The sequence below is a fragment of the Cinclus cinclus genome, chromosome 2, assembly GCF_963662255.1.
Source record: "Cinclus cinclus chromosome 2, bCinCin1.1, whole genome shotgun sequence".
Classification (NCBI taxonomy): Eukaryota; Metazoa; Chordata; class Aves; order Passeriformes; family Cinclidae; genus Cinclus; species Cinclus cinclus.
Window position 1 is genome coordinate 31,275,945 of NC_085047.1, and position 14,987 is coordinate 31,290,931.

At 40.4% G+C, this 14,987-nt stretch overlaps 1 protein-coding gene across 4 annotated transcripts in view; it reads right to left on the reverse strand.

Moving 5' to 3' along the window:
• Positions 1–14,987, reverse strand: part of TSPAN9 (tetraspanin 9) — a 168,178-nt gene that overhangs the window by 6,839 nt on the left and 146,352 nt on the right. For all 4 annotated transcript variants that reach the window (XM_062487424.1, XM_062487423.1, XM_062487426.1 and 1 more), the window contains exons 4-5: positions 2,239–2,430; positions 574–648 (exon numbers count right to left, since the gene is read on the reverse strand). In XM_062487424.1, the coding sequence (XP_062343408.1) occupies positions 574–648; positions 2,239–2,430 (267 nt within the window). The remainder of the gene's footprint in view (positions 1–573; positions 649–2,238; positions 2,431–14,987) is intronic.

Genomic DNA, 14,987 nt, shown 5'->3' on the forward strand with positions numbered 1-14,987 from the left:
TTCCAGTGTTATGTATCTGATGGGCTAGCCAGTTGTGCCTACTTCACTTAGTCCCATGAGATAGCAGATTCCTACAGATGGGCTTTTATAAGAAACTGCCTCTTGATCCATTCTGCACTCATGCCAAACTCTCTGGGACTGCCCAGTCAAGTGAGACAAGTGGTGGGATTTGGAATAACCTGTGAGTATCTCATGCCTTTCTCCTCCAGTCCTGTTCAGAGGGCTGGCTCTAAGAAGCTATAAGGTTTTAAGCAGGACCTTCCACAATCCAGGACTACATGATGATCAGATTCTTGCAGACATCAAACAGGTTGAAGGCTATGTAAGATTTCAGGACAAGATGAAAAGGGATACTCTGGACCATGGTTTTATTTCAGGGATTTGTCTCCTACTTATTCTCCTCATCACTTCCTCCTCCCCCTTCAGAAGCAGCTTACAAGAGACAGCCAAAATCTCAAGGTTAAACCTTCCCCAAAGTGAAGATCCAGGAGAACCCACATAAGTTCATCAAACAAAATAAACCTGGTTTACATGCTAGTAAAGATAATTGATCTATGCAGCATATTTGCTTACCTTGTCCATATAAACAAAGAATAAAATGACCAATATCAGCTCTGCCAGGAGAATTATCAGCAAAACGATGAAAAACTAGAACAAAGAAAAAAGAGATGGTGTATACACACTTGCCAGCTAGAGAGTAAACCTGGAGCTGCTAGAAACTATGAAGACAACAGGCTTACTACCATTTTGCAGGTTTCAGCCATGCTTTTGTCTTGCTCCTTTTGACTGCTGTCACAGCACACAGTCCTGGGAGTCTCTTTCCTTCACAGAGACTACAGGACAGATGCTAAATCCCTTAGCTGAAAGATCAATGTGGCATGCCTCAGAAATGATTCCCCAGCAGATGGGCTTGAACCACATGTGATTCTGGAATAGTCATCATATTACTCAGCACTTCTATTCCCAGCTCTATATCTGAAATCTCTCTCTCTCTCTGCAGAGGCATCCCAAGTGTGAGTTCTAGTAGTTTCTCTTTTCATGCCCAGTAGGCATTTTTTTCATGCCTTTATGCCCTAGTAGACTCCAGACAGGCATGGCACTTGACCCCCAGACACTGGGAAAGAAGCAGTATGGAGCACAGCTAGCTCTTCAATTGGAAACTCATGACAGTCATGATAGTAGAAAATGACTTTTGCAGAACTTCGTAAGGATATAAAACCTTTTTTAAAAAATTAAGCTGGTGTTGCAGTTAGTGTGGATGAATCACATGGGCTTCAATACTAATCGCTGCTTTCCTAACTGTGCAACACACAAAACCAAGCAATTGATAGCAAAAAACTAGGTGCACATTTTTCCTCCAGTTTAATTCTCTGAGGTGGTTTAAGGAATTCTGCCCAGCTGTTCTCCAACGTCATATAAGAGAGAGTTTTGCACAAGGCAAATATACTCGTTAATGTCACAGCATCTGGATTTGTAAGCTGTGACCGAATTGGAACCCATCTGTCTTGAAAGCCCTCCTCCCACCTTCTGCCAAAACACCTCTCTTCTTGGGGGGGGGGAGGGAGGGGGGGTTCTCCTCTCCCCAGCATTTTCTTTTTTTTGGAGGGGGATATTTATATGGGGCAGTATTATATATTCCCCCATATAACCTCCCATCATTAGTCAGGTAAGCTAATGATGAAACCTCCTGGGTCTATGCAAGAAGATCCACAGTGTGTTTTCTGAGAGGGGTTCCCAACCTCTGTGCTTCAGCGCTGGTTCAAGGGTCAGACTACTTATTTTCTATTGATAAGGCCTGGCAGAGACCTTGACTTCTTAACTTTGGTTCAGGTGGTTTCCACCATCCTCAGGCAAAGGCCTCAGGTAAGGGCAATGTAGGAAATAGCCATGAGAGGCTTTGAGCAGCTCTGTGGCTAAGATTTTTTTCAGTCAACCCTTCCAACATACATTTCCAGAAGGGCTATCCAGCTCATGCTTAACCATTCAGAGGTAACTGACAGCAATCTGCTTTGCTGCCTAATACATTAGGGCACAAAGTAACAAGGACACATTTGCTAATACACCATTGATATCACTGTGACCAAAGCTGTGGGATGTCATACTGCAAGCCTACAGAAGACTGAAAGCCAAGGGCAATGTCACAGTGAGCCACAAGACTATTTTACACTGGTCATTCAAATAAAATAATAACAAGGCAACAGCCATCATTCTTAGTGAAAAGGAGTATTGATGTCTTACGCTCAACAGGAGGCACTTGTTTTCCTTAATAGCACCTAGGCAGCCCAGGAAGCCGGTCACCATGATCACTGTGCCAATGGTAATGACTAGGTTGGCAGCTGAAAGCGATGGAAAGCTGGGAGAAAACGTGGCAAAGTTCCCTTGTGACACTGACAGCCAGATTCCCACGCCCAGCAGACCACAGCCACATAACTGCAAAGAGACAAACAAAAGAAAGGTTTCACCATTAACATAAATGTCACTGTCTCATCCGCCCGAAACTCTGAAAAGAAAGAATTTTGCAGGCAAGTTCTCAGGTAAGTGTTCTGCAGTAATTCTCCCAGTGGCTTGATGCTGAAACAAAGTGAAATTAAATGTTCTTGCTTAGACTTGGTCAAGCCACCTGTACTTCTAATTCTATTTAAAAGCCACTGGATGGCAGAATTCTCTTCTGAGAGACAGCACATGAAGTAGCATGGACAGCACATGGGTAGCATCAGGGCTACCCACTGATCTCCCAACAGCAATCCAATGACACTTTTCTCTATGAAAAAAATATTTGAAAGAATGCTCCATTGCACTTATTTGTGCAGTCATCTGAAATATTTCAGAGTATTCAGCCCTACATTGCCTTATCCTAGGCGAGACAAGGAAGTCCTGAAGACATTTATAATCAAAAGCATAATTTCAGTAAATATATTTGTCATAAAATTCCCAGTCACAGTAGCCAGGTTGGGTTTTAGCATGAGTTCTCATAGCTTTAGTGTTGATAGCCAGTGTTCACAAAATGCTGCCAAAATCAGATATCTAGGTACATTATTTACAGGAAGTTCAAGCCTTATGCAAGATGCTCACAGGCATTCCCAAGGCAAGCAGATTAATACATGCATTGGGTAACACAGGGGAAACGTTCAAGATTATTGTAAGGAGACTGGGAAGCACCTCTGCTTCCAAAACTCAACACACAGCAACTCCACAGAGTGGGCTAGGGAGCTTTGCATCACCAGGTATGGATAAATGCCACAATATCTGTGTCCTATAACAGAGCTGGATACAGCTGCAACAGGAATGTGTGTAGCAGGGAAAAGGCAAACACCTGCTATCCCTATGAAAATACTGGTACAAATCATACACACATACATGTGGCAGGAGGGGACTTTCATCTCTGTCCTCAAATTTGTCCTCTCCACTTAATAATCTTGAATTGATTTCTCATTGCCTTTCCTGGTATGTCAGCAAGGTCAGTGTGAACCTGGAGTAGTGAAGAGCTGTCGGGGGAAGCCAAACAGAAGCCTCTTGATCATATTCTGCTGCAGGACCCAGTGCACATGGCCACAGGTTTAAACTGTCTGCAGCTCATGGAATCAGCCACCCTATTGCTCCTGCTTTAAATTTCATCTACTCTGTCCTTGAATTGCTGCAGTTTTGGTGTCTCAAGCTCACTCAGGAATCCACCCTGTGGTTCAGCTGTTTCCACTGTTAGATGAGAACTGCAGGCATTTGCTTGGGCTGACAGCTTAATGGTTCAGGCGGTCAGGAACAGCTCTCACCACACAACATTCATTTAAGGTATTAAATGGCATTTCTAAGCTGCCAGGGCTGCCATTGCCATTAGCTGCTAACACTTAAATCAATGACTTATGACAGTCCATGGTTGAGACTGTAAATGTTTCCAAAAGTTTCTACCACAGACCAAAATTGTTCGATGTAACTTTTCTATCAGATCCCGAATTCATACTTTAAAGGTCATTCACAAATGTGTTCTTTGCACTTTCATACTCTCTTAAGTTCAAAAATCACAGCCCTAGCTCAAGTGTTTTGAAAAAGTGCAATGAATTCTGGAATCATTAGGCGAAAAGCAATAGATCGCTGCAGATAAACAAGGTGGTGGTAAGAGCAAGATCAGGGAAAAAAGCATACAGAGGAAGGACAAGTAAAGGACAAAAAGGAATGTATATGATTAATACAAAGCTCAGCCCATAAAGAATCATACCCCAGAATCCATCACCAATTATGAGATCATAACAAAAGAGTCAGAAGAAATAAGCTCTAACCAGGATCTCTTTACCATTTGAAAAAATCTTGCAGCACAATCCTTGAAAGAGATTTGATCTAGAAGAGAAAGATGGCTATGAAATTACTGCAGACGGTTCTGAGTTAGAAGTGCCTAATTGCTTAAATGAGGGAAGGTAGAGTCACCTTCAAGTTACAGGACATCAGGAAACAGCCACGTGTTCCATGGGATGGACATGAAAACAAAACAGCTAAAAAAAGACCAAGAGTAGAAGGAGAATCAAAGCTGGAAAGCAGATAAAGACAGATGACTTCTGTCCCTTTTGGCAGGGTCTCAGTTCAAGAGACCCTCTACATACACTTCCAGACAGGGCATATAATTTCTTCACTTGCTTGTGGTAGCCACCTTAGTATTTTGGTAAACTCAGGAGCAAAACACTTTGCTTTTTGGCAGAAGACGATTCACCTCCACCTCCCCCTTTCCACGATGCCTTGAGCACGGAAGAAGCATTGACACTTGATGTGAAATGTTTGCAAAAAAAGTCTGGTGGATTTGCAACACACCTGTGCTGTCCCAGACCACTACAGAGAAGAATGCCAGACATAGGAGCACACCAGGAGAAGAGTCCTTTACAATGCAAAAGGAAGTGGAATGTCAGCTGACTGAGGCTACAGATATACCCACATTTGTTATTTCTTCCTGCAATTCTAAAGTCCTGCTGAACACAGTAATGGAGTAACTTCTTTCCAACTGTTGTAGTGATCAAGCTAACACACCAAAAGTGCACAATGTGGTAACAGTTCCACCCAGAGCTTTCTGATAACATGCAAGAGAGCAGTACCACAATCATACCACGGCATCTGCACTGGTCACGCTCTCCAAACAGCTCACTCCAAAGCTAAGGAAACTTCTTTTCACATACTTTCCCAAAGTAAGATATTTTTTACCCCTAAATTACACTGAAAAGATTACATAAAACATCAGGTGATGGAGTGGCTGTTAAAGGCTGATCTATGTAACTGGGATTCTCTAGTGGCTGAAGAGAGTAAAAAGTCACATATATGACAAAAGATATGACAGCCTAAAAACTTCCACAAGGTGGCATCCCATACCAAATAGTACTAAAAGTTTAAGACAAATTTCACATTTCTTCTCTCCACAACTCCTCAATTTTTGTGCTTTCTTCTGTTTTTCTCTCTGCCATTCTACTGCATAGCAGTAATGCTGATGCTAAAAATTATGCTTTAAACATATTGTCCCATGACAAATGCTTTTTTCACTCGTGCTTCTTTAAAAGATCCCAAATAATTCCACTGACATGGGACTTAATTGCATACAGCCACACCAATCAAAGCTGGCTAGGATTCTAGCAATAAAATACCTTTCGCTGACATTTTATTCTATACCTCATTTTTTGTACAACATGAACACTTACAGAAATGCTCTGACAACTATTATTCTCACAGAATCCACCTCTTTCGCTTAGGAACAACTGAATCCCGGAGTGTGAAAGCAGCAAGAATATATCAAGTCATCTTATTAATTCCTTTTTCACCATATAATTAAATAATATATGCTGCTTGGTATTTAATTGTGTGAGAGTGATGGCACTGACATTCCTTCCCCAGAGAAATGGCTCAACAGAGTAATAAATTTCAGAGGATTTTTCTTCTCAAAAAATGTTGGCTCGTTTCCCTCTCATTATTAGAAATCATCATCCTCTAGGCAACCATCAAATCTCTCCTTCCCCTGGTGTTTATGTCACTGCAGAACACTATCATAAAGTCAGTCACTTTTACTTATAGGACAATTTATCCAAGCTATGGTACACATATTTTGAGCTTAAAAGCAAAAGGAACATCAATGTTCCTCACAGATTGTCCCACACTTTGAATTCTCTTCACTGCCTCAACATCTGTCTTCATCATTGTGTCCAGAAAACATAAAGCATTCTAGGAAATATTAAGAGTCTCAAATGGAAATTAGACCTCCAGATAAATTCAGAGAGAAAGAAACCCCAAAACAAGCCTTTCCCTGACAAGTGCTATCACCAGAATAGGTAAGGAGCTAATTTATTTTATTCTCCATTTTTGAACATTTTAAGAACTAATACAACAATACAAACTTTCACAATAGATTGCTATACCCAGGTTTAGCTGCTTTAACCATAAAAAGATACAGGAAGAGTTTACAAGACCCAGGAAAGGACAACACAGATGGTCAGAGGTATGCCAAGACTGACATATTGTACAGAAGGAGATCCTGCACAGGATTATCTAGCCTGGGAGGAATTATTAGACAGGATGTGAATGAAATGTTCACAACTCTAGAGGTCAGTCAGAAAACCCAACAGCCTGTATCTCAGTCCTTTCCAATAATAGGAACAAGGGGAATATTAGCAAGCATTTGTAGTACATTTTGCTTCACACAACTGAGGCGTACATTGATGAATTATGCCACAGGTGATTACAAGAATCAAGCATTGTGCCCACAGTTGTCAGCAAGGGCTAGATAATTTATGATATTGGTAACAGTATTTGTGGTTTCTTAGCATTTACACAAATAGTGACATGTCGTGCTTCTCAAAGTAAGATAATGTGTGCAGAATCCAGCAAAACTAAGCAGCAACAAGATGGGTAAAGAAGGGGTAGGAAATGCCATTCTGGTAATGTTTATTAACTGAAAAATACTGATAGACTTGCTCTTGAAGTCATTGAACAGCATCAGAAAAAAGGAATCTGATAAGGAAGGCACTACCACAAGAAAAAGAGATGAGGCCGTATTCTTGTTGGCTTTTGCAGTTATTCCATCCCATGCAAAGAATGTGTGATGGAAAAGCTGCACAAATAGGTGAGTGTGAGAGAAAGAGTTTGTTCTTGACAACAGACTTTCTAGTGCTGCTTAAACACCAGGAGAGCTCTTAACACACTTGGAATAGAACAGAGACATTCGGAAATCAAATAATGAGAGACAACCATGAGGGACAAAAAGAAGCATCTCGGTTTGCACTCCACCTCAAATAACATGTCCTGGGCCATCTGTGGCCCACTTACAGAAAACAGAAAGCTCCCCACCTTCCTCTGTGCTGTTAAAACAGGAGATCTTGCCTGAAGCAAAAATGATACAATGAAAAATACACAGTACCGCTTAAATATGGCCTCACAAAATGGCAAAAAAAGCATAGGAGCTTTGTTACAAGAAAATACTGACAGCATGACTGAAGATACAAGTGTCAGCGCTGGGAACTGATTCCAGGACAACTGCAGTGACACTCTGAATTAGGTTTTTGACAGACTTCTGTTGAAAGTCAACAGGATGACCTATACCAAAAGGACAAGCACGAAGAAGCCACGAAGACAAGCAGAATGCACCACCGCAAAGCCTAGCACAGAAGGGTTTTTCAGTGTCCAGGTGGCTCCTAAAACCCTCACCTTTCTTGGGGTCTACAACACTTTGGAAAAGCTACCAGTAATATTATCCTTATGTTTGGTAGGTTCCACAAGATAAAGGTGACCTATCTCAGGTCTTCTTTTCAAGACGGAGAGATTTCCCACCCTTTCTCTAACTGACTCTCAGACCAGTCAGTATGCAGGTGAGATAAGGAAGACAATGGCCCTTATGAAGCAGCAAAGTCTTCTCACTCTTATCCTGGGGTTTGGGGTTTTATGTGTGTTTGGGAAGGGGGGATGTTTGAGTATTTTCCCTTCTTCTTAATTTATGGCATCTTAATGTATTACAGATCAGAATAACTGTTCTGGAAGGAGGCAGGGATGAGAACTACATGGTTTCCACCACTTCAAGACACACTCCAGACCAGAAATAGACTTTCTGCAAATTAATTTTTTGGATGCCAATTGCCAACTTTGGATTTGGGTGGTTAATCCATCTCTGGAAAGGGCTGGTGCTTAAAGGAGATTTTCAGGTAAGATTAGATATATTTTCCTGCACTGTCTAGATAATCCACAGGATTAATCAAAACTGGGATTTAACATCTGACAATCTCAGAGGTTTCTTGCAAAGCAAGATCATCTTCTAAATATGATCTAAAATACAGCAAGGGCACCAAAACCTGACAAGTTCTTCAGCCATAGACTAGAAAATGAGAACAGAGTATGGAAGTTAGTGAACACACTCAAATAAAACCTACTTAGTGCTACTGCCATAGCAATGTGGGAAATTTAAACTCCTCTACAACATTCCAACAAACTGCGCACTGATGGAACACAAGGGAATAATTTCAATGTCTTCTTTGAGTCCAGTTTTGTAACAGATGTACTGACAGCCTGTGTGTAATAGAAAGTATAGAACTGGAATTTGTGCAAATGCTGAGTTTCCTTAATCCATCAGCCAGAGAAAGCATTTATCACCTTCCTAGAGTCATTCCCCCAAAAAGTACTCCTGGGATGGTCCTGACAAACTCAAGTACGGCATCAGAGACTGTGATCTTCCGTGGGGCAGGCAGAGGGAAAGCTATCCTGAGGAGCATTAAATTCTGACACTTTTATCAGTCTGTGTTTTTGAAAGGCGTAAATATGCAGCCAGAAGCCTTAAGCTTTGGCTTGGATGCTCTTCCCTGGTCACTCTGGAATCTTCAATAGAGGATGTGTTCTGTAAAAGGAAGTTGTAAGATCTGGGTTTGCTTGGTTTGTCGAGGACATCTTAAACTTCTCTTTTATTTATTTGAAGGGCAGCTCAGGTACTTCAGATTGTAATTTAGGAGAAACTTTCGCTGATAAATTAGTACAGCACTGGAAGAAGTTATGAAGAAGGTGTCAAAGTCTCCAGTCACAGAGGTTTTCAATGCTTTGCTACAGGCGGTCATGGTTGACCTGAGGTAGCACTAGCAGCAGCACCACTTGGTATGACGTGTAGATATTCCTGTCAAGCAACATTTCTATGATTTTATAATTTCCTCAGCTACCATGTTCTTCCTAATTTGTGAAAAATACAAAACCATGTCATTTCTAATGAACACATGAAATCTCTTTCCTGTGGAAGCCCTACGGGGAGAGCTCTCTTGCTATGCTGGGGAAATCAGCACACTTGCATGTGTCTCCAATGCCTGCACATTTTACAGCAGGCAGTTGCCATTTTGTTTATATTTAACAAGTGCCACTGCTCTGTGATTGGCTGAAAGCAGTTATAAAATGGACAAAACACTCTTTAGTAAGAGCTAATGAAATAAATAATTCAAGTGTAAACATAAACAACAGTAAAAGGCTGTTTTGTTGTCCCCCACTTTGTCCTGCTGCAGAACAAGCCCTGACAGGTCTGAAGTGGGGGAAGACTACAAGAAGGTGGAAGGGGAGCGAAAGGAGGATGGACATAGACACGCTGAGATGTGCCCAAGGGTTACAGACCCCACCTACTGGGCCAATGCTGTTCAACCTCTTCATTAACGTCCTGGAGGATGGGACAGAGTGTTCTCTCAGCAAGTTTATCTACAAACTTGAGTAGCTGATACAGCAGTTGGCAGAGCTGCCCTCCACATAGACCTCCACTGGAGAAGAGTCAGGCAGAGAGAACATCGTAGGTAATTCAACAAGGTGGAATGCAGAGTCCAGAGGCTGAGAGGCTGGGAAGCAGCTCTCCAGCAGGTGGCCTGGAGTCCTGGTGGACAACAAGCTGATCAGAAGTCAGCAATGCAACCTCGGAGCAAAGAAGGCCTACAGCACCCAGGGCTGCACCAGGAAGAATGTGTCTGGCAGTTTTGAGTGCTATCCTTTCCCCTACTCAACACCAGTGAATCCAGCACAACTGGAATGCCGTATCCAGTTCTGGGCTCCCCAAGACAAGACAGACACTGGTGAATACCAGTAAGGGAAAGGAGCTTCTTAAGAGGCTGAGGGCGCTGTGACTGTTTGTCCTCAAAAAGAGGAGCCTCAAGGGGTTCTTATTGATCTGTATAAATACCCGATAAAAGGCACTGAAGAACAAGGAGCTCCTCTCCTCTTAGGAGTGCCCAGTGACAGGACAATTCAATGCAAAACCTGTGAGGGGGACCAAACACTGAAGTAATGTTTCCAGAGAGGCTGAGGAGCTTCCATCAGTGGAGATATTCCAAACCTGACTAGATACCCTACAGTCTTTCTGTAGATTAGAGGGTCTCTAGCTGACTCTGCTCAAGTAAGGGACAGCAGATGCTAGGATCTCAACACAGCATAGTCCCATCCTACCTCTTCTATTATTCTGTTAGGAGATAAGCTCCCAGATATCAATTAAAAGCTATATTCCAGGTATATTCTCCACTATGCACACATACCCACCCTTTTTTTCCCCTGCCAGTGTCCAGTGTCCACCTGAACAGGTAAGGAATAAACACAATCAATTATTCACAGCTTGTGTCCAAGACAAGTACAGCCCTGATTTTCTAATGATTGCCATTAATAATTTGGGAATAAACACCTCATTCATGAAATTTCTAGGTGATAAATTGTCAGTATTTAAAACGAAGTGTGAAGAATTGTAGCAGTAGAAAGGAAATAAAGGAATAATTTAAAGGAACATAGCCTGTAGAATGAAATTGCCAAATACAGACTTCCTGCAAAATTATTTGGGAAAAGCTGATGCAAAAAAGCAAAATGTCAAAACAAATGAGTCATTACTTTGGACTGCAGTAGTTCTCCCAAAACTTCACAGCTACTCTGAGCGGCATGCACAAAGGCAACAAAGCAAAAAACCAACAAAATTGTCTCTGCCTGCAGCTGTGAAAGGTCAGACTTAGTTGTGCCAATGTCAGCATTACCATCTTTTTGTATATAAGTCACAACACCCAAGTGTAGTTGGCAAAAAAGACTGAGCATTTGAAGAGGATTCAGAGGTGATGAAGAAGGATTAAAATGTGTACAACATAGTTAAGTGATAGTTAAACTCAGAGGGCAGGAAGGAGAATGGAGGCAGAATTTCAAAACCAGTATTAGATAAAAAAATTAAACATTATACATCAAATACTCCTGAAATCAGAAGGATTGGCAGGGCCCTAACCACTCATTTGCTGGATGGAAAAACATCAAAGACAAAAGAAAGTTCAAAAAGTTGAAGACAAAATATATAAAATCCAAAGAATAACTAATATAGAAGAAGGAATTATGCAGTCACTTCATAGACGAGACCTGACTGGAAGGATATTTAACATAAAATTCATAAAAGCTGTATAATTTTTAAAGGCTAAATAATTCATAAAGCCCATAAAGGACTTGTGGTTCCTACAGAAACACTAACCTTATGCATATATTAGAATGCACAGTTATGCTGTCCTTGATAACAGACTGACAATAATAGCTCATTTAAAATATAGTAACAAACCATTATACATAATCTTCACATTAAACCGTTTTCTCATTAGTAAGCATGGGGATAAGAGCTGAAAAATTCTCTAAGCAATTCATCATAATGAATGAGAATCCATCAGCCTAACAAAGCACTTCTGGGCATTAAGCCCTATTTCCTAAACACACATAACTGAAAAGATATCTTTCTGAAATGCAAAGTTTGGGGATTAAACATAGTCTCTCTTTAATTCCTGCAAACGACCCTATCTATAGACTTCAAACTGAAAACGGGCAGCAAATTACAATGCTGTCTCAATGCACAACTTTTTGAAGTGGCTTGTCAGGAGATGTAAGATTAGGGCTTTTCCCTTTATAATAACATTAATTACAAAATGGAAATCTGCAACTATTTAAAGATTACTTTATTTATTTTATTTTCCTATTCATTTCCATACAGTTAATTTCACTTGAAATGAAAATCCAATCTGAAAACAAGATGGACAGAGAGATCTCTTGAATTCACTGCTCGACAGAAACTTTCAGATCTGAGTTTGAATGCAAAAACAAATGAGTGTTGCTATTTCATCCCATTAGACCTGCAGAACAGAGAGAGCTGACTTTTGTTCTCCCAGTTCTTAGAAAAAATTGAAGACTATTTAACTGCAATTACTAATCCCTCAATAAGCATAACAAATTACAAGACTTGTATATGTTAGCAACCATGATTTGGCTAATAAATTTGGTTTGCCTTATTATTAAAAGCTCTTTCCAAAACCACTTGATTCACCAGCACTCAAGACTTTGAAAGCTAGAAGGAAACCTTTCAACAATTTTCACAGATGTCAGCAGGAAGAGACAGTTTTACCAATAGTTTTCAGAGTAACAAACAGTCCAAATTCCAGCCCACAATGGGAAATGTATCAGAGAAGGCAGGAAATCATATTTTATTCCATTGAGAGCAGAGAGAAAAACAAAACATGAAAAACATGATCTGCTGAATTCCCTCAGTGCTCCAGTTTTTGAGCAACTGCATTAAAGCCTTCTTAAAACAGAACTCTGTGGCTGTTTAAAACTATATGCTAAATTCATTTGTTCTATATTTGCACAAATGCTGAGGCATGCACCTGCAGTAACTTTCTTCTGAGATGGAAGCCCCTGCTACTTATTCATGGACACTTTCTGGCCAGCAAGGAGCACAGTCAGATTCTGGTCCATCCATCAAATATACATTTGCAATGCTTAGCACCCACTGGCATAACTCTGTGGAATCTAGGCACCTCTGCTGGTCACATGTTGCTAATCTGCCTCCTTCTCCCTGAGCCAATTCTCCTGAAGCAGCTTTATCCGCTTTGTTTATTTTAACCACAGCTGCTTAGTTCTACTATATCTCTTAATACCAAATAAAAGCAGCAGGAAAAAAAAAAAGAAATCAGATGTTCGAAGGGCTTGTGGTGAGGCAACAGTCAGCAATCCTCATCCAAATTTGTGTTTAAAAGGACAGAACTTCTCCAGCCCCAAAGAAGTTACTGTGACTTAAGGTACTCTCTTGAAGATGTACTACAGGCCACACCCAAGAACACTGTGCATCTCAAACACTTTTTTCCCCATCTTCTCAAAAAGGGCTTACACTGTATTCTGCAAATCCACTTGTATCCTTCTCTTTCAGCTGCTGGGGGCACTTCTGAGAAAAGATGCAAGGAATCAGTGTGAATAAACTTTTATCAGAAGTTATTTGTAAAGCAGTTCACTGTATGTGTGAAGTAAGCCTGATGCTTGTTGGACATAAGCATTTCACTCTTGGTCAATTTACATGTTAAAACAGCACAAAATTCTGGGGGATTCACCTCCCTATTTTAATTCACAATATCTGGCACCACTGACAACTCACTAAGGAGTAAAAATTACTTCAAATTGTACTTATTTCACATCAGATTGTAGCATGGTTTCCAATTCCTAATAACCTTGTATTGCTTAAGCTGTCAGTAGAAAGAGCACTGCAATACTCAAACAAAATAGACAACAGGAGTGAAGGCAGGCAAACAAGTTCTTTGCCCTCTGCGCTGCCTGCTCTTCTCGCAAGTCAAGTGCAATTTTGTAATAGCAATGATAATAAACAGCAATAATAAATAAATAGGGAACTAGCAATGATAATAAAGGAAAAAAGTTTTTGTTCAGCATTCATTAGGAAAAACAAAATCAATAAGTTTATTAGATCAACCAGAGCAAAGTTGCATTCAAACTAATTTAGTGCAAGTTTACTATTTCTTTGGTAATATTTAAAGTTATCCTATGTCTTTCTATTCATAGGTTCTATTTTGAAGCTACTACCTGGAAAACAACCCAGTGGACTGGGAACATCTCCTACTTATTTTTAAATACTCTGTCAAGAGGTCTTCAATTAAAAATATTTTACGTGTTATTGATCCGTTGCCTGAATCATCTCCATCTCGTTACTTTCCATGATGTAAACATCCTCAGGCAAGTGAAACTTTTCACCTGCAGGTTGCTGGAAATACTACAAGGCTGAGCTTATTTCTCTCCAGAGAGACTAACAAGGGCTGACATTATAAAGGGGCCAGATCATACAAATAAAAAGGGGTAGGAGAGCAGCCATGTGCTACAGTGAGAAGAGTTAGAAGCATCACAGTAGGCAGATGACTCGTCAGTTAACTGAATCTCACTTTTCCCTCCCATCCAGAGAGCTGTCTTAGGGAAATGAAGAACAGGCAATCACATTGGCTTAAGAAGAAACATGAATATTCAGTAAGAAAATTCAGCCAGCTACAGATTTAAAATGCCTTTGCTATCCCAAAACAAACATGGGACAGTGACATTAGACCACTTAAATACAGATGCATGCTGCCAACTGTGTTTGAGTCATGCATCACTTCCAAGAAAACACATTTTAAAAGCTTTCACTGACTTGCTTGAAGGAGGACTGAGGAATAGTTCTTGTGGAAGCAAGGAAAAAAAAGGAAATTTTCCGATTCTTATCTAGAATATTTTAACAACATGTTCATGCCAAACTCACTACAAGAAGAAGGAACCTGCAGAGAAACAGATGCCAGAATGGTTTAGTAAAAGGAATACTGAGGTCAGGTCTGATCCTGCTCTGTGTTGATTAACCTCCATGGTCCAACTACTATCAGGGTGAGAAATACATGGGTCTGTTTCATCACTATTATGGTATTTTTTTTCATATACCATGATGAAACAATCTTAGGAGAGTTAGGAAAGAAGCCACTGTTGTCAGATGGAAGCTGTGATGTTATCTTGTATCTGAAATGCTGGAAAATTAGACTGGGACAAAATTATGTCTAGCAACCATCTGTAAATATCTCTGTAAACAGTTCTGGCAATTACTGTACCAAACAAATGAGTATTCATGATGTTTATTTATTTAATCTTCTGACAGGTACTGCTAATAAAACAGACAGCATAGTCTATGATGCAGTGATTTCAAAAGAATTAGGAGGGGGTAAACC